General features: G+C 36.3%; 1 protein-coding gene across 1 annotated transcript in view; it reads right to left on the minus strand.

The window, feature by feature from the left end:
* The window catches only part of LOC150101203 (mutS protein homolog 5-like), a 194,114-nt gene that overhangs the window by 133,657 nt on the left and 38,859 nt on the right, over positions 1–21,598 (minus strand). Inside the window, exons 4-5 of the mRNA XM_090402188.1 lie at positions 20,014–20,123; positions 19,834–19,914 (exon numbers count right to left, since the gene is read on the minus strand). Coding sequence (XP_090258314.1) covers positions 19,834–19,914; positions 20,014–20,123 — 191 coding nt within the window. The remainder of the gene's footprint in view (positions 1–19,833; positions 19,915–20,013; positions 20,124–21,598) is intronic.

The following is a 21,598-nucleotide window of genomic DNA, read 5'->3' on the forward strand; positions in this document are numbered from 1 at the left end:
AAAACAGTCCAGAAGTGTCTGCAGAATGTCCCCAAGGATATTGTTACACCCTGAATGAAGCACTTTATTAAAGAAACAATTCATTCAGGATTTAACAAGTCAGAAAAATCAGCTGAGAGAAAAAACTTGTACTCGAACAGAATAAATAAAGTACTAACTGTAAATAGAAATAGAATTACCTACTTTTAGTAGAATTGTAATACCATGTAAAGAACTTTGTGTATAAATTAGTATTATATGAAATGCATCATGTATACAATGAATGGGTAAATTAGATGTAAACATTAGTCCAAAGGTCACAGGCGAGCCTGAGGCATTGGCAATCTCGGAAAGCGACGCACATTCGTTTCCTGGAAGACGCTGCTATGATCTCGCGATGTGCTGAAGTTGCTGTGGGAGAAGAAAATAGTGGGCAGGAAAAGATCGCAGAAAGTAGTAAGAGGGTGCTATAGCAGCTAGTAAGAGGGTGCTAAAAGGGGGGAAGTGAAGAGAGAATAAAAAGGGTTTGCACCCCTTTCTCAAGGCTTTTTTCGCCTGTTTTGCTGTATGATGATTTGACTTCTCTCGTAGACCGGTGGTTCCTGATGGTGTTTCTTGGCGATAGTTAGATATCGGAGGGTGTGCCTTTCCCTTCGATGTCTGAATTTCTGCCGGTACTCAAACGTGAGATGTCGGCACATGCTGCCTTCGCTGAAAGTTCCGACAGAATACTATCGCAGACATATATTATGAACCGGCAGCTAGAAACGAGGATGGCCCAAAACAAATCGAGAATAGACAAGGAAAAAAACGCCAGGTGTAGAGCATAGTTTAATCTGATGACCATAGTGACCCACCACGTGGACGCAGGCTTATGGAAGTATCGAAAGAGAATTCAAACAAAGAAGGACAGTTCAGACGGACCTGGGGACCCTACCCCAAGAAATAGTAAAGTACAAATTTTGTTGTATAATTACCCAGTCACAAAAAAGGGAAAGATCGTTGTAGTGTATTAATCGAGTATGGACAGTATTTGAGAACTTTAAGTGATTATTTAGCAGTGGCTGATATCCATAAGACAAATTGTTAGGAATGATTATAGATGATTGTGACTAGCTTAATATGCAAGACTAAAATAGTAGGTAGAAAATTGAGTAGAAGTGTATAATGTGTATGTTATGTGTGTTAAGTCTCTAACTCAAAAGAAGGATTTATTGTTCATGTATTAGAGTATTAATCAGTTTGAAAAAAGTTTGATTTAGCATGTCCTTGAACTAATTCAAAGTGAGATTGGTCTAAGTGTATATTATGTCTTTAGATTCCAATAAATATGCTTTTTCTTTTATACCTGAGTCTTGCCTGTGATGTGAACCAAAACTACCACTCATTAATCTGAACCATAGCAGGGGGAAGGGATTGAAAGAAAGGCATAACATATTATAGAGGTTACGACTGCAAACCAGAATTTACTTAGCTACAGTAGAGCATTTAATTTATGAGTTTAAGCACTAAATTTATTCACCTATGTGCACCAAAGGTCTGGAAAAGTCTCCCTGATTAAGAGTCCACTCTATTCTAACATATTGGCTGGTGCAGCTTTAAAAAATAAATTTGTCAATATCTGAAGAGGAGACGGCCCCAGAAAGAAATTAGAGCATTCGTTTCTTTTAGCAAGGAACGACCTTTAACAGTCAGGGTAAGCATGTGAGTAAAATTAGGAATCGACTAGAGATAAAGAATTTGCTTTCCTTATATAGAATGAACGCGTAAGAAGTGATAGAGATATTAGTCAGGGAAATCTTATAAGTCTTGTAGTTATTGTAGAGATGGTAAATTCATAAGGGAAGTAAAATATTATAGGAAAAGCAACGACATAAAATGGCGCAAAGGGCAAAAATATAACAATATCATGGTGAAGCTCATCTTGCAATCAATTCTATTAATATAATGTCATTTAGTCCTAAAATCATTTCTATTGATGTTTGCTTACTGTTGTCTTGCTTCTCTGAATTTCCTTATGAAATATTACTTGGTTGTGGAGTGAACAGGCATCTTTTCACTTTATTCTGAGATTGGTAACTGACAGCATGGTCATTTCAATTGGATTTACTACAATGGATGTATTATACAGTCTTTTATGTTCTTCTCTTCTGACTGAGATGACAATGTATAGTATGTTCAAAATTTGGGAAGTTTAAAGGGACAATAAGTCTGATAAACATTTGTATAGGAAGGATCTCTTGCAGGATGACAAATTCTACCAGTTACCTCTGTAAGTTGAGTAAGAGTGTCGTTAGCAAAAACATAGACTATAATTGTTGCTTGGAAAATGGCAAACAAACAGACAGTGTGCTTACAGAAGTAATTGGTGGAAGTAGAGGTATGATATACATTTGAGTTCATTTTCAGCAGGATGGGAGGAAAAAACGTGGTGGTAGAGTGCTGCTTATGATAAGTGATGACATGTCCTCTGAGAGTGGAGGCTTTGGAAGGTGGTGATGCAAATGGCTTTGAAAGCATATGGTGTGAGGTTGAAGTGGCCAAGACAGGATATTTAGTGGAGTGTTGCTATAAACCAGGGAGCACAGGGGGTTGGGATTGGGAGATGTTTAGGCAGTTGAGCTTGGCAAGTGCAAGAAGAATAATTGTTATGGGAGATTTTAGCTACAGCAGTGTGGGCTGGGAGGGAGGGTGCATGTGGTAAGAAGGGGATAGAATTTCTGGAATTCTTGAGAGACAAATGTCTTCGGCAGCATGTAGTGGAGGGAACAGGGGGTTCAAGAGTTTTGGATTTGGTCATAGCATCAGAAGAGATAATGATGAGTGAGATGACATCTCTCCCACCAGTTGGAGAGAGAGTAGCCGTGTGGTTTTGGCTTGGGGGATGAACAGACATGCAAGTGTATCAAAGAAGGGGGAATGTGTGTGGAGTTGTGGGATGGGTGGTTATAGTGGTCTTGGGTATTAACTGGGGGAAGTTCCATGGGAAGGGGGGGGGTTGGAGTATTTCATCCTGGAGGCGGTTTTAATACAGGAAGGATGGGGCGGGTTCGGGGTTTGGAGATGCAAGAGGAGAGTGTGTTCCAAATACTGAGTACTTTGGATACCAATAAAGCTGTTGGACTGGATGGTGTTTCACCACTGGTTTTAAGAGTGTGCTGGAGAGTTGACAGCTCCATTGACCTGGCTTTTTCGTGAAAGTCTGACTGTGGGAGAGGTGCCCAGGGAGTGGAAGGGGGGGATGGTGCCACTGCATGGGGTGGTGGCGGACTGGGGCTGTCTGGTTATGGGCCTGTTTGTGTGTCATCAGTAGTTGTTAAGGTCTTTGGGAAATTGGTGGGGGACTATGCACAGCTTTGGGCAGATGAGGGTAATGTTATCTGTGAGAATCAACATGGATTTGTTGGGGGGGAGGTGCGCTTGCTTTGGTGATGTGATTGCCTTTTATAATGGAGTGACAGGGGCAGTTGATGATGAGGAGGCATGTGCTGCCATTTTTTGGGGATTTTGTAGGGGAGTTTGACAGGGTGCCACATGATGAGCTGATATTCGGGTTGCAGCACATGGGTTTAGATGTTGGGTTGGTCAAATGGATTCAGGATTGGCTGACTGATAGGTATCAGAGAGTTGTGTGTAGTTGGGCAGTGTCGGGGAGGGTTTCCGCAGGGCTCAGTGCTGGGGCCTATGTTGTTCAAACTTTGTGTCAATGATATTGTCAATGGATTGCAAGGGGACATTCACTTGTTTGCAGATGATGTGAAGCTGGGAAGGGTTGTCAGTGGTGGTGCAGATGTGGCGACCTTGCAGGAGGATTTGAATAAAGTAGACGGATGGGTGGGTGGGTGGTGTCGGTTCAATGCAGCAAATTTTTGTAAGTCTTGGGGTTTAGGATCCATCGATGGGAGGATGCATACTCGATTGGAGGAGCTGTGCTGGGGGGGAGGGGGACAGGAGATCTGGGGGTGATGATTGATAGAAAACTGAAATTCAGGGAGCATATTGCAAAGGTGGTGAGAGTAACTCAGAGGATTGCTGCAATACTGAGAAGGACACTGACTTGCAGAGATAGAAAAGTTAACATTTTGTTGTATAAGACCCTGATCAGACCACACTTAGACTATTGTTCTCAGATTTGATCCCTAGGATTTGAAGGGGAATTATGAGTTATGAGGATCGACTGTACAATATGAGTTATGAGGATCGACTGAGGGAATGTGAACTGCAGAGTATAGTGGATAGAAGAAGGAGAGGTGTTATGATCGAGAATTTTATACTGTTGAGAGGCAGTTACAGGATAGACATTGGAGAGTTCTTTCACTTGGTGGAACGGCGGGAAGGAGCGATGACAAGAGGCCATCCCTGGAAGTTACGAAAGGAGGCTGTGTGCAAGAGGGTGAGGAGTGGTTTCTTTGCATGGAGGGTGGTTGAATCTTGGAATGCATTGCCTGAGAGAGTGGTTGGAGCAGGAACGGTCAATGAGTTCAAGTATTGGTATGATAAACTTTGTGTTTTCTAAAAACGGACTCCCACAATGAGTCTTTTGACTCCATGGAGGCCTAAAAAAAAAAAAAAATCTATCTAACTCCATGGAGACCTGGATGATAATAATAATAATGCATGGTTAACTACTATATTATCCATATAATTTAGTCCTAAAAGCTTAGTCTATTATTTGGTTTATTATTTAAGTCCTAAACACATTTATGTCTTTCCACATAGCTAAACTGCTCTAATCAAAACAAAACAGTGTACTCATGATACTTCACATGCAAACTGATATCTTTCATCCTATATCTAAGCATATGCTATGCTTAGATATAGGATGAAAACAAAAATATAATTCCTTGTCTAATTTAATTTCTATAAAATGAAACATTTTCAAACAAATTATGCAGCTTAAGGAAACTTGTTTACAATTAAATATGACTTAACATCCAGGTTATTGATTCATTCTGTGAAAGCTCATTTTACTAGGAAATATGATATGATATATGATTCTTGAGTATATATAATAAATGAAGGATGATTGAAAAACATCAGTATTTATCCCAATTCAAAAAAAAAAAAAAATCATATCCCAGAGACTGTAAAAATTAGAGAACCACTGGTTTAATTTCACTTGGAAGTAAAGTTATGCTAAAAGTGATTAAAAATAAAAAGTCAGCAATAATATGTGAATAGAGAAATGCCACAAGAACAGGCAGGTTTTAGGAGAGACAGATGAACTATAGACACCAAACAGCAAATATGGGATGGATTAATGAAAAAACAAGAGGATTTCAAAGGGAAGTATTCATCTGTTTTATTGATTATAAGAAAATTTTGATTATATGGATCACAACAGACTGTGGAATGTGATGAACAATGAGAATACCTGAGCATAAAATTCTCTTGATTAGATAACTGTATGACAACCAAGAATCTTCAGTTAAAACAGTCTTTAGAGAAAGTGTTGAGTGGAAAATGGAGTGTCGCAGGATTATATATACAGGTAACCCTTGTATAATGCGGCATTTATACAACGTGGTTTCGATATAACGCAGTATACAAATTGTAGTAACTCTTTATTTTTTCATATATTTTTCACTGCACAACTTTAAAAAAATCAAATTTTATCTGCATTAAATTTGCGTCTGCCCTTTTGGCACATGTAGTTATAAGTAGCGAATTATAACTACATGTAGTTATAAGTAGCAAATTTATATTAGGGGAAATACCCTTTAGCACGCATCTACGTCAATTGTTGAAGTGTTTATTGTTGAAAATTGTCTTCGTTTTCTGCCAGGAAAGAGCATTAAAAATGATAAGTGTGGTAATCTCAAGCTGAACACTTTATTTTCTGGTGAGTTTTCTGCTTTCTTGATAACTAAACCAGCCAAAGTATGCAATGAGAATTATACAAATGATGTCCAAGAGATTTCAAGTGATGATGCCATCTGGACAGTCATAAATAAAGAGCATCTACAAAATGTTATTTTTGAAGATAGTGATGACAATTAAAATATCCACTTTATTTTATTTAGGCTAAAACATTTATGCATTACGTGCAATGAACTTTACGTACAATTTGTAATTTTTATAAGTTTATACTATATATTTTATATAAACTTATACAAAATATATAGTATAAACTATTTTATGTTTTATAGTTTATATGTTTTCTTAACTTACATGAATTACCTGAATTAAATAAAAATATATTTTTGCTGGATATATCATTGTTGTTTATATAATTTAAAAAAAAAAGATTTTGGAACATAACCTTACTTTTTCTATGTGATCTGAGTCTCGCATAATCTCAGAATTTCTATGAAACCTAACATCTGCGTTATATAAGGGTTACCTGTATTGTTATCCTATCTTTTTAATATTTATAGTGAATATATTATGAAAATGATTAACTTAGACAAAGATCCAGTAGTAATTAAGATTGATGGTAAAAAAAATAAATAATTTAAGATATGCAGATGATACAATCTGAATTAGTCGAAACAAAGGAAAATTTGAAGTTATTGATTCTGTTGGTTAAAAAGGAAAGCAAACAAGCCAGGTTTAATTTAAACATCAGCAAAACAAAAGTGAAGGCTTCTTGTAATTTGGATAAGTTTATGATTGAGGGAGATAACAGAAATCATTGGAAAGTTATCATTCAGAATAAGAAATGATGGTCAATGCAAAGATGAAATTAAAGAAAGATAGCTATGGGAGAACAAACTATGTTAAACCTGACAAAAATTATGAAAGACAGATGTTAGTAAGGCTATGCAAGTTAGAAAAACAATGGTATTTTCAGTAGTGGTGTATGAAAGCTGGATTATTAAGAAAAATGTGAGAAAGTAAATTGATTAATTTGAATTATAGATGTGGAGGAGACTATTAAGAATCTCATGGACTGCAAGAATGACTAATGAAAAGGTTTCAGAGAATATAAAGACAGAATGCACCTTGGAGGCAATGATTGCTAAACAGAAGTTAATGTATTTTGGATATATGCATTCAGATCAGAGGCATAGCTAGGGAGAGACAGAGGGGACGGTCCGCCCAGGGCGGCACTTTGAACCTTTTTGAACTTTTCAGTTAATTCTAATATACAGTCTCGAGATCTTATTTCCAAATATTGTAATACTACTGCAAATTTTCCTCACAATGCCTGTAAGTGGGGTAGTTGTGAAAGGAGTTTTCTAAATAAAAGAGATTAAGAATTACCTACATTATTATGCAACAGACTTCACCAATGTCATCAACGATTTTGCTAACAGAAAAGCAAGAAAAATAACATTTTAGAATATTGAAATTAAAGTTTTACTTCAAAAATAAACAGTGTTTTAATTTATTTCCCTATATGTCGTTTTGACTTTTTGTAGTATTTTTGGTGTATATTGAGAGGGGCAGCAAACTCAGGGACCGCCCCGAGCGGCAAAAACTCTAGCTACACCACTGATCCAGATGCATCATCGGAAATTGCAGTAATGTTGAGAATGAATGAGGGCAAAAAGATGAGGAAGACCGTGAAAGAATTGGATGGATAATATAAAGGAATTTACTAACTTGAACTTAAAACTGCTGAAAGAAAAGACATGAGACCGAGTGGGATGGAGAGCCTTTGTTCACAAGATCACCAAGAGTCAGAAATGACTGGATGGCACATAACAACAACATATTACACTCAGCTACCATCCACGTGGTAGCTTGGAAGTAAGCCATATACAGCCAATTTCAAGAAAAGAACATAAGAAGTGTTTGCCATCAAACTATTTGACGTATTGCTTTTATAATGTGCAGAGAAACCTGTTGCACTCAATATTTCCAAGGCATCAAGGACAAGCAAACTGCCCTCTTATAGTCTGTCTTCCACTCCTTTGTAATTAGATTGTCAGTTTTCTCTGTTTTCAGGTTTTCTCTCACTGCTTATTATGGTGAAGGGCTTAATTTCTTCAGATTTTCTTATTAATGTAGTGTTCCTCAGGGCTCTGTTATTTCACCCAACTTCTTCCTCATATACTTAAACAACATTCTCTAGGTGACCTCAAACACTATCTTTGCTGATAATGGTACTTGCTATTTCTCCGACACATACGCATGACAAACTATGCAGTATTCAAACATCAAGCATTAAGATCATCTCCAATCATAATGTGTCCTGTTCCCTGAATCTCTAGTCACTTTAAATGTTCTGTAACTCAAATTTGTTTCATTACTGCAAAAAAATGTGACGGTTATTCTCCCTTCAGTTTGTTGATGCTCAGCTTAACAGTCATGTTCAGATCTCTCTCTGTTTGGACTGACACTTACTCACAGCATTTTGCTGACATACATGTCACTTCTATAGCATTCTAATAAAAATAATCTTTTTTGTTCAAGCATATTTTATTCATGACGTTACAATTCATCTGTTCTGCTACTAACTCTATACAGAGTCCACCCTTTGAATACAGTTCTAGCATTGGAGTGGTGCAACAAAATCTCTCAAAATTCTTGATGCTGTCCAGAAGAGGTTTGACTAATTGATGATCTCTCTCCCAGACCCCCCCCCCACACACACACACAGCTAGCTAGAGAGAGTCTCACAGTGTCTAACAGTTTCCATATTGTGTATCTCCTGGCTGATTGGATGAGGACAATGCATTATGTCTGTAAACTGAGTGCTTTTCTTGGGATGAAAAAAAATCCACATTTCTGGAAGGGAAAAACCAGGCCATCTCACAGTATGAGACCAGCTAATTCATCTTCAGCTAAAAGTCCTCCTTTTGTGTAGTGTTCCACAGAAACAGTATCTATCAAGTCTCATTTCTGTTAAACTTCAATAGCATGAGCAACAGCTCCCCAACATCCTTTTACAGCTGCATTAGATTTACTGAACCTGTTACCTCCATTCATCTTTCATTCTGCTGACCTTAGTTCTGTGAAACAGTCTTCTTCATGAAATATTCTGCATAAACAAGAACCTCCAGCTCTTCAAAAAGAATAAATAGATTACTTTTATGTTGAAAGTTTTTCCACTTGGTTAGACTTGGCTATAATTAAAGATGGTAAGAAATTATATTCTTGGTTTAACCCTGTTACATTGATGTTTTATATGCTTTATGCTTAATTAGTTGTTTACGTAAATCTATCCTTTCTTACCTAAAACTTTATAAAATCAAAATCCTGCAGGCTGCTCTATTGTTACATATTTACCTTTCATTATTTATTCTTTCTTCTCTTACTTTAATCTTATTCTTATATCTAGGATTGTTTCCTCTTCGGATACTGGCGAATTTATATTTTGCTGCGCCAGCCAGTATCCTATAGTAGAAAAGATCTTTACTCAAGGAGACAATACTAGATTCTTAGCTTTTTTACACAATATTTTATTTAAACTGTCGTATAGATTCAGATTATTGCAGTTGTGACCTAAATCTATTATTATATTCACTCTCTAAATCCATCATCATCATCATCATCATCATCATCAAATTCCTGCCATGTACCCTCAAGGGGTGTACAGGATATGACAGTACTACATGAAAAAATTACATCATTACTAACTTCCTATCTACAATTTTCCTCCAAATCAGTCTGTTACTTGTCAAGACTCCAACATTATCAGATCTTATATTTCTATCGTCTAAGGCACTTTGTACCGTATCAATCCACCTATATCTTGGTCTTCCTCTGGGTCGTTTTCCAGCCAACCTGGCAGAGAACACTTGTTTTGCTAATCTTTCCTCTCCCATTCTATTTAAGTGACCATACCATCTGAGATTAGCTCTGCTAACACATTCCTGGATGCTGACAATGTCAAGTTCTTTCCTAATATCCTCATTTTTAATATGATATTGCCATTGATGCCATCTGTTCACGCCTCTAATCTTTCTCAGGACTCTCATATCTGCGGTCTCTAGTCTTTGGTCAAGTGTTTTACTTCTGACCCAGCTCTCAGATCCATAAGTTAAAATTGGTTTGAACACAGTCTTGTATACAGCTAATTTAGTGTTCCGACTAATTTCTTTCTTATTCCATATGAATTTATTCAATTGACTTCCCACGATACCAGCTTTGCTGATTCTGTTGTCTATTTCTATATTTAGTTTACCATCTTCAGTAAAAATTGTGCCTAAGTAGCTGAAATGTTTTACTTGTTCCACAGGCTCTCCATTCACAACACAGTTGATATTTTCAATGATTCTGCCTATTTTCATTGTCTTTGTCTTTTTATTGCTGACCTTCATACCATATCTATTACAACAGCTATTCAATTTAGTCAGAGAATCTTGCAGACTTGTAGCGGATTTATTTAGAAGTATAACATCATCCGCATAAAGCAAAGAGCTGACATTAACATCTCCAATTTTGATGTCAGGTTTAATACCACATTCCTTCATAATGTGATCCATATAGATAATGAATAACAGAGGGGATAATGTACATCCTTGTCTCACACCAGATTTAACATTAAACCATCTTCCTGTACTTCCTTCAATTCTAACTGCTGACTCACAACTCAAATAAAGACTAAGTATTGCTTGATATAATGCCCCATTGACACCATATAACTGCAGCGTATTGAATAGCTTCTCTCTTGGCACCTTGTCATATGCCTTTTCCAAATCGACAAAACTTAAATACAGATCTTTGTTATATTCCCATGCTTTCTCGACTATTTGTCGTAAAGTGAAGATCTGATCCTGACAGCCTCTATTTGGCCTGAATCCAGCTTGTTCTTCACCAAGCTTTTCTTCCACAATTCTTCTCAACCGTTTCTCAAGTATACTTGCATAGATCTTGCCCGGAACACTCAGTAGGGAAATACCTCTGTAATTCTCACATTCAGTTTTATTTCCCTTTTTATATATGGGTACTATGAGAGCTCTACTCCAATCATCGGGAATTCGTCCCTCTGTCCAGGCTTTCTGAACTATGCAGTGCAGCCACTGTAAGACTCTTATACCACCATACTTCAGCATTTCTGGTCGAATATCATCTACTCCTGCTGCCTTTCCACATTTCAAGCCTTTGATGGCTTTTTCTACTTCAAGTATGGATATGTATTCCTGACTGCATGCCTGGTCAGTGTTTTTTATCACCGTGCTGTCATCACTGCTTGTTTCATTTAGCAGTTTTTCAAAGTAATTACTCCATACTTCAAGGATATCTTTTTCTCCTGTTTTCATTTCACCTTTATCATCTCTAATTCCTTTTACAGCACTCTTTCCTCCATTCCTAAGCTTCTTCACCAACCTCCAGAATATTTTGCCACCTTCTTGATATTTATTTTCTATATTCTTGCCAAAGTCCTCCCATGACTTTTGTTTAGCTAGTTTTACACACTGTTTAGCTTTCTTACATTTGTCTCTGTATTCTGTAAGAGTAAAAGCTGACTTATTTGCCAGGAACTTTTGATATGCTTTCTTCTTTTCCTTCACTGCCTCTTTAACTTCCTGTGTCCACCAGGGAGTTCTGGTTTTTTTATCTTTGCACACAACCTCACCACATGCCTCTCTGGCAGAATCAATCAATGTTTCCTTCAGAGTTTGCCACTGAATCTCCAAGGTTTGATTCCTGTTCTCAAACTCTTTCATTTTCTTTTCAATAATATTTCTGTATTTTAGTCTACAGTTTACATCTGAGAGCTGCTCAACTTTTATTCGCTTTAAAACTCTCTTACATGTTATTCTTTTCAATATGAAATTCAATTTTATCCTGCTCAAGACTAAATAGTGATCACTTCCAATTTCAAATCCTCTGTACACTCTGGTGTCCTGCACCAGGGAGAAAACATCACTATCAACAATAACATAGTCAATGAGACTTTTCTTATTCCTAGCCTCTTCTCTCCATGTGAATTTGTGCACATTTTTATGTTGGAACATGGTGTTAGTAATAACCAGTCCATGTCCTGAGCAGAAATCCAACAGATATTTGCCATTATTATTAGCTTTGCTCTTTTCTCCAAATTTTCCCAAAATATTTTTGTATGTCTCACAATCATTTCCTACTCTACTATTTAGATCCCCAACAAGGACCAACTTTTCCTTTTTCATTGTGTCAGTTGCTTTTTCTAAAGCCTCAAAAAATTCCTCCACTTCTACCTTAGTAGAACCTTCTGTGGGACCATAGGCACAAATAAGTCTCATTGTCCAGTTCCCCATTCTGATATTTGCCCACATTACTCTACTTGAGACTGACTGCCATTCAAGAAGATTAGCCTCGTATTTTGTGTTGAATACTATGGCTACTCCTTCTTTTCCTTGATTGTTATTGCCTGAATATAACATTTTGTATTTATTGCTCAGAAAGATCTCACCAGTTTTGGTCTTTTTTGTTTCAGTCACCCCTATTATGTCGATCTGGTACTTATCTAATTCCTCAGCTAGCTCCATTTCTTTGCCATTCAGGCTTCTTACGTTGATAGTACCGATCTTTAACTCTGGTGATGTTGAGTTGGGGTTTGTTTTCAGATTTGTTCCAGTAGCTGACTTTTCGCTGTTCGCCCTGGTTCCCTGGCGAAAACAACGGGGGCCTTGTTTAACCGGGCGACGCCCCAGCCGGCATGAAATTTTGTCATGTTGTACCATCATTTTTTATTTTGGTTTAACCAATAAGAATACAATTTGGTCGGCTAAATCCCAAATTGCCAGCCCATCCTCGTTCGTTCAGTATCAAAGTAGATACCCAACAGGGTGCACCACGAGAAGGTGAGGATTGGACATTAGGTCAGAAGCCCTGGTCGGTTCTCCGCATTCCTTTAAAGGCTATTAGGTTCTATTTTTATAAGTGGTAAGTTGGAATCTTAATCAGGCATGACTCGGGTTCAGGTAAATATGACGTGTTCATTGGAATATCTAAAACACAATACAAAATTCATACACTCAATTATGCTCAATACTAAATAAAACTCAAACTAAGAGATTAACACATTCTAAACTAATTAAATCTTATAAGGCATGCTAAACACAGTAACTGCACATTGGGATATAGATAGCAAATGATATGAAATTAAGCTAAATTCCTTTCAGTAGTATTACTCGTAAATACTAAATTCTACTATTCTTATCGCATTAAGTTAATCCTATCACATACAAATATTACAAAAAGATCTCTTCCAAACAATTCTTCTTAACCTCAAAGGAGGTTAACTTTCTAATTTGAGACTGTCCACAGAGTTCTTTAGAATACAGTTCTTAATTTCATATTCACAAAAATCTTCTCTCTTCTAATGAACTTTCACACAAAATAGAGTAATTGCACTTACCTAACTTTTTCCGCGTCATTCTGCACCACGTGTATGTCTGGATACTTCTCATCTATTAGCTGTCCAGACGCCAACGTAGGGGTTATGCTATCTAAATTCCTTATGCTGAAACCGGACTCAAATCTTTGCATTTCAGGAACAACTCGATGGGACTTTTCAGCGGCGGCTTGATTCTGCTAGGACTGGAATTTTTACCTTCAGCTTTGTATAGAATCCTACTTCATTTTTAAGAACACTCGCTGTCTGACAACTTATCACAGACTTCACCCCCCCCTACGTGAAACTCCCCGCTAACTTCTGAACCACCAAAACAGGAAAACGTTATGACCAGAGAGAGTCTTCCGATACGGGCTCAACCCCTTATATTCTTCTATAGAGCGCCCACTTTTCTCAGTCCCCTTTTTGCACGCAGTCCTTATCTTTTCACCCCTTTGGGTTCCTTCGCCTTTACGACACTGTTATACTTGGATTCACAGAATCCATGGCAACGTAATTTTCTGAGTAAACTATAGCCACTAGCGTTACGCTGTACACGTGTAGCTTTATGCCTTCCAGAAATTATTACTTAGCAACTTTTTAGATGACTCACAATAAATTTTACATAGCTTAAGTGAGGCTTAAATTTAAATCAGATTATCTCTCTTTTTAGACATACTTAAAAATGAAATCTTAATATAATCACATCAGCTTAAATATAAGGCACTTGAAATAAAGAATACAAATTTTACTTAAAGTGAAGAAGTTTCACTTTTAATTACAGCTATGTGCAGGTATTTCTCTTTGTCAGCAAATTTTATATGCTAGATTCCAAATGAATGATTTCTTTCCAAGATTCCTTCATTTAGGATCTAACAATCCTTTATCCAAGCATAAGCAAACAAAGTTTTCGTGTGTAGTATCTTCACAACTGAGGTATTTGTTTATAGAGACTAATGATTCATATCAGTTGCCTGAGTATCTCATAATGCCAAGCACACACCCTTTCAGATGTGTATAATGCTATGCATTATGGGAAGGGCGACTGCCCAGACCGGTTTCGACCATTATTGAGATACATTAAAGTGCGAGGATATCTCTCCAAAAATTCTGAGTGATCTACAAAGTCACTCGAAATTGCAATGAGTTACCATAAGCGATCACTATGAAATTTACAGTGGCTCCACTCAGTGACAGGCAAAAACCCATCCCTGAGTACAGCCTCTCTACTTCCCAGGAAGCAAGCAAACCCATAGACAGACATCATTAAATATCATCATTGGGAGCCAGATCCAGAAGAGATACCAAGGTTGAAGTAATGTGGATATCATAGATTACCCATGTACAAGTAGTGAAAAGGTGTATTACCTTATTTATTAAAACACTCTAGATCAGGCTAACAGATAAGCTTAGGCATTGATGGTTATTCATGACTTATTTTTCACAGTATTAACAACACCACAAACACTTTTATCAACAAAGATGTTTTATTAACGCTAATATTTCGCTGATTTTCAACTCAGCATCATCAGAGCACAACACACATGTAAACGCGACAGTGAGTGAGTGAAACAAAATAATTGCAAAAGACAAAAGATCTAAAATCCTATTTTTGGTGCCCTCTAACGGGGAAAAAAAAAAAAAAAAAAAAAAAACAGTTATCCAGGAGTTTTTCTTAGGATAACCGTCTCCCAAATTTTTGGCAAATTAGTGCAACTATATTTGTTCAGGTTGGGAGAATTCTCCAAAGCCATTGCTGACTCAAAAAATAACCTTTAAGATCTATAACGACTCCTAAATAGCAAATTCGTTTTCCTCCATCTAATCCTGTGTGAAGGAGTGTCCAAAGCGTGGTCTGCCAGTCCCGACTTGCCATAGTAATAGTAGCAAATGTATCTTTCATGTTCTTCCAGGCAGATGTTCACTGATCTTCCTGTTAAAAACACTTACACACAGAGCCAGAGCCATTTGTTCTAACGATACAGCTCTGACCACTGAACTCCAGTACCTGCGCCATACGTTCTTAGCCAATGGCTACAATCCCTACAAAATAGATAAAATACTACATAGGCCCATTACTCTGCCCTCCCCTAATACACAAGAATACAACATGACCATTTCTATTCCCTATATCAGAGGTACATCGGAAAAGATAGCCAAAGTATTGTTGAAATATGGCCTTCACACCACCTTCAAACCTCATGTCAAGCTGGCAACTCTGATCCGCTCGCCAAAGGATAAACTTCACCCTTTAACACACCCAGGAGTGTTTGAAGTTCCATGTGACTGTGACTTGGCCTATTATGGGCAAACAGGAAGATCAGTGAACATCCGCCTGGAAGAACATGAAAGATACATTCGCTACTATTACTATGGCAAGTCGGGACTGGCAGACCACGCTTTGGACACTCCTTCACACAGGATTAGATGAAGGAAAACGAATTTGCTATTTAGGAGTCGTTATAGATCTTAAAGATTATTTTTTGAGTCAGCAATGGCTTTGGAGAATTCTCCCAACCTTAACAAATATGGTTGCATTAATTTGCCAAAAATTTGGGAGACGGTTATCCTACGAAAAACTCCTGGATAACTGTTTTTTTTTTTTTTTTTTTTCCATTAGAGGGCACCAAAAATAGGACTTTAGATCTTTTGTCTTTTGCAATTATATTGTTTCACTCACTCACTGCCACGTTTACATGTGTGTTGTGCTCTGATGATGCTGAGTTGAAAATCAGCGAAATATTAGCGTTAATAAAACATCTTTGTTGATAAAAGTGTTTGTGGTGTTGTTAATACCGTGAAAAATAAGTCATGAACTCTAGATCAGGGAAAGATGTTGAAAAAAAAATTTTCCACTTGGTTAAACAAAATTAAAGATGCCAAAAAATGATATTCTTGATTTAATCCTTTATCCAACAATCCTTTGCACACATCTGTGTGTGTGTGCTTGTTATTATGGAATACTAAGACATTTGAGTTGAAGTCATTAGCCTCTGTATACAAGCAGCCCAGTCATAAAGATAGTTTACACCTCAAATTTTGCTTACATTTGGATAAGTATAAGCAAAGTTTGAGGTGTTTGAGGTGTTTTGAGCAAAGTTTAAACCGAGAATATATTTTTTTGGCATCTTTAATATATAGCTTATCTTTCTCTTGACCACTGTCCACACATTGGACTAATTTCCTATGGGCTTTGTGCATGAAAATAGTACAATAATAATAATAATAATAATAAAATAAAATAAAAAATTCAAAATATCTTTGTAACTATGCTACAAGAGCACTCATGTTTTGGAAGCTAAAGAAATTAAAAATGCAGAAACAAATATAAACCTCGCTTCAAACTTGACATATGCATGGATAGGCTTATGTGTTCGTCAGACATGTTGTGATAGATTTCACGGTATGATATGAACACAGATGGATAAGAAAATAACTATTTATTAACTTAAAAGCTAATATTTCACTGGTATTATATCCAGCATCTTCAGAGCACACAACACAAAGTTTGTTACAAATGCAAGACAACCACAATCCGGTGTAACAGTGGCTAGTATAAGTAATTGCAGCATGCAACACAAGACTAAAGTCCTAATATGGTGCCATCCAGGTTAAAAAAAAAATAATAAATAAATAAAAAAAAAAAAATATATATATATATATATATATATATATCCATCCTTATCAATTCTAAGTCTCCCAAAAATAATATCCCACATAAAGAAATAATAGTTCTAAAAGAACTATGCAATAATAATAACCAAATCAGACAAAGGAAACGGCACTGTAGTAATGGATACAACAGAATATGAAAGCAAAATGCATGCAATTCTCCAAGACTGGTCTACACATCAAATCATATATCGAGATCCCACCAACTCACAAAAGAATAAGGTGTGCAAGTTAAAAAAAAAAAAAAAAAAAAAAAAAAAAAAAAAAAAAAAAAAAAAAATGAACAGTCACTTCCTGGCCAAAAGAAATTGTCAAAAAACTCAAACCCTTGCACGTTAAAACACCCAGAATATATGGTACTCCTAAAATACACAAACAAGGTACACTTTTTCATCCTATTGTAGTATAAACAGTCCTACATATAAACTAGCTAAGCATTTAGCCAAATTACTAACCACTTACACAAACAATTCTCCCTCTTTTGTTAAAAATTCTACCCACCTAAAAAGTATTTTAGAAAACCACACCTTAAATAGTTCAGACCTAATGGTGAGTTTTGATATCACCTCATTATTCACTAATGTACCACTGATTGAAACACTTAACTTACTAAATTCACAATTTCCCCTAGATATATTTCAATTTAAATTCACAGTACAGGCAGGTTATTTTAGATGGAAAGGGAAAATATACAAACAATTAGATGGGACAGCTATGGGTTCGCCCCTTTTTTCCCCCCTTAGCCAACTTCTACATAGAACATCTGAAAAATTAGCTATCAATACAGCCACTCTCAAACCTAGTCTCTGGCTATGCTATGTTGATGATGTGTTTGCTATTTGACCACATGGTCCAGACACATTGAATACATTTTTAGTGCATCTAAATAGCCAGCACCCTAAAATCCACTTTACAATGGAACTAGAAGCCAATGACTGCCTGCCCTTCCTGGACACACTGATCACACGTCTTCCAGAAAGTTCCTTATCATTTTCAGTTTATAGAAAACCCACACATACAGGGAGATACTTATGCAAACAATCACACCATCACCCTTCTCAACAATATGGTATCTTAAAAAAACTAACTCATAGAGCTAGAGCAATCTGTTCCAATGACATTGCTCTCACTGCTGAACTTTCTCACCTACGTCACACCTTCTTAACCAATGGTTATAATCCTCATAAGATAGATAACATACTAAATGCTACCCAGAAATCCCATCTATCTACCACAGGAGACTACAACAAAACTATCACCATCCCATACATTAAAGGCACATCTGAAAAATATCTAGGGTGCTTAACAAACACCAACTACGCACAGTATTTAAACCTTATGTAAAATTAGCAACTCTCATCCGTTCACCTAAGGACAAATGCACTCCTTTATCACATCAAGGAGTCTATGAAGTGCCCTGTTCTTGCCATCAAGCCTACTATGGACAGACAGGAAGAACTGTGGACATCCACCTCAGCGAACACAAAAAATATATCCGACACTTTCGCTATGGCAATTCGGTCTGGCAGACCATGCTTTGGATACCCCTGCACACAGGATCAATTGGAAAGAAACAAAAGTAATGCACAAAAGCTTCTACAAGTCAGAGAGGTTATTCCTGGAATCAACAGAAGCCTTAAAACATACTCCAAACCTTAACAAGTATGGCTGTATAAATCTACCAAAGATTTGGGAGACAGTCATCCTAAGACCAAATTAATATTTATTACTTTTATTTATTTTTTATTTTATTTTATTTTTTCAAACTTTCTAAGACTATCATTTGGACTACTATTTCAAAACTTTGAACTTAAATGGCACCATATTAGGACTTTAGTCTTATGTTGCACGCTGCAATTACTTATACTAGCCCCACTGTTACACTGGATTGTGGTTGTCTTGCATTTGTAACAAACTTTGTGTTGTGTGCTTTGAAGATGCTGGATATAATACCAGTGAAATATTAGCTTTTAAGTTCATAAATAGTTATTTTCTTATCTGTGTTCATATCATACCGTGAAATCAAACTTGACATTTTCACAAAAATATGATGTGCCATTTGAAGTACTAAGAGATTATTATTTTCCTGACCCCCTGGAGTCACAAGACTCATTGCAGGAGGTCAACACTAGTGAACACGAAGTCTATCATACCACTCCTTAAACTCATTCCTTGTCTGCACGCTAACCATCCTCTCAGGCAATGCATTCATTCTCCTACCACTCTCCATGCAAAAACCTTACAAAACTGATTCAAAACCATTAATTGTGTACCAGTCAGTGTACGTGCTTACTTCAATATAAATTTCTGTGTGTATGAACTTCACATCAAAAGAATCCAATGGTTCATCTGACAAATGCCAGCCTGGTTGGCCGAGTGGTTAGCATATCCACTCTCCAGCCAAAAGGCTGCGGTTTCGAATCTTGCTGTAGGCATGGATGCTTGTGATTGTCTGTGAAAATATTAGTGGTGGTGATGGGTGGTAGATAGTGCTGTGTAGTCGGTTAGTTGTAGTTGGTGGAGACAGAGAGTTGTAGAGCAGGCGCCCTCTCTTGATACGTCTTTGGACTCCCTGGAGGTGTCATGCAATAATAATAATAAAAATCAATGTAATAAATTTCAAGTCTAGATAATTTGTCTTTCACTCACTCTCTCTCTCTCTCTCACACAGACGCACAGATTTTAAGGTTAAATGTTGTTTATGATTAGATGTTAAAATCAAAGGAACTAAGACTATATATAACCAGTTCAAAGCAATTCACTGGAAGGCAAAACATATAGCTAAATTTATGATTAAAGACAGAACTAACTATAAAGTCTTATGATAGACTAGATAACAAAACCATCAGTTGCTAGGTGGTGGGATGTAATATAACTCACTGGACATATACAGCATTTGCAAAGAAACAACCTATGATTTGTAAAAAAGTATATATATATTTGGCAAAAATTAAATGAAAATGTGAACTTACCATAAACTCCAGGTCTGGTATTTTAAAATCCTGATATATTTTCATTTTTTCAGTTTGAGGAATAGCCAAAAGGTATCCTAACTATTATAAGAAATTAAAAAAATGAAGAAATAAGAAGAAATAGGCAATTTTTTTTTTGTTATTCAGTAATATAAAAATATGTATAAGAGAAGGACTTACTTGAGGTAAATAAATTACACTGCACTCCTGAATGTCTTTACTCAATAAAGCAAGTTCTCGTTGAGCTACTTTGTTCATAAACTCTGGTAACCCATTGTAGTTTCGTTTTTCTACAAAAATATAAAATAAATAAACTTATTTGCTCATAAATATTGAATAAAGGTACTTAAATGCACACCTGCATTTAAGTACCTTTATAACAGAAATTATTAAAAGAATGGCTAACAAATATGTATATTATGGTCAACCAAGTATACACTGTGAAAATGAACAATTTGAAAAGTAACTGAGAATGCACAAAAAGAGCAAAAGGCCATGCTGTTGCACAACTTAAAATGCACAAACTCTGACAAGGAATTTGCATAGTTATTTTTTTTTAATGTGTCTAATAAAGTTTTCACTAGCCTGACAGCAACTTTGAAATGATCTAACTTAAAACTGTTTCTAATTATTGATTAGAAACAGGTTTAATTATTGTTATTGGCAATTTCTTTAAAAGTAGTTTATTACTTGTCAGGTTTCTAACATGGTCAAGTTTTAAATTTCTGTCTTCTTATGCACTCTTAACTACACAGCTAATAGAAGTGTACCTTGCTTCCTTAATCTTTATCCAGGTTGTTTCTTTACAATTTCTGGTTGAAATATCTTTTTTGTGAACCTTTCATCTCCCATTCTGTTTAAGTCACTATAATATCAAATTAATTTTAGAGATCTGCCACTTTTATCAGCTTTGATTCTCTTTCTGGTACTCTTTCTTCCACATCTAATTTTTGGTATCTCCAGACTTTCCACATTCATGGTATTCATACATTCATTCATACATACAAGTCAACAGCACCCATAGAGGATGCACTCCTATGACTTTAGACTTTCAGTCTAATTTTTTCCACTTATCATTTTGTGCAATTCTGTGTGTGTGTGTTTTTGCAATTTTAATATTGTTTCCTTGATGATATCTCAATGACTGAGATAAAATATAGCAATGGTGAAACTTGTGTTTAATCAATGCTCTTTCTTTCTCAGCTTACAGAAAACCCACCCACCCACATATACAAATTTCAACATCATCACTGCCTCTCTCAACAATATGGTGTTATTAAAATTCTTGTTAATACAGCCTCCAATCTCTGTTCTACCAAGGCTGAACTTACAGCTGAACTCTTTATTCACCAGCCTTTCCTGATCAATTGCCACAATGCCAAAAAGATCAACAAATTAAGTGTTCTTCTTATCTCCTCACATCCTTCTCAACATGCTGACTAGAGTAATGATACCACTGTTCCTTATATCTGGGGGTACCTCAGAAAAAAAAAGCCAGAACTCTAAATCTCTACACTGCATTAACACCTTATCTGAAGCTGTCAACACTCATCTACAAAATTCCTTGTTCCTGCAACTTATATCATGGTCAAACTGGGAGATCTACTAACATCCACCTAGAAGAACATAAAAATTATATCTGTCATCATAGGTATGGCAAGTCTTGGCTTGCTGACTATGCCTTGGATACCTTGCACAGAATCGAATGGAAAAAAACTACTGTGCTTCACCATAATAGTTTCCTTAATAACATCTCAATCAAAAA

Source organism: Typopeltis vanoorti, chromosome 12 (genome assembly GCF_054136105.1).
Source record: "Typopeltis vanoorti isolate ZY-2024b chromosome 12, IOZ_Tvanoo_1.0, whole genome shotgun sequence".
Taxonomy (NCBI): Eukaryota; Metazoa; Arthropoda; class Arachnida; order Uropygi; family Thelyphonidae; genus Typopeltis; species Typopeltis vanoorti.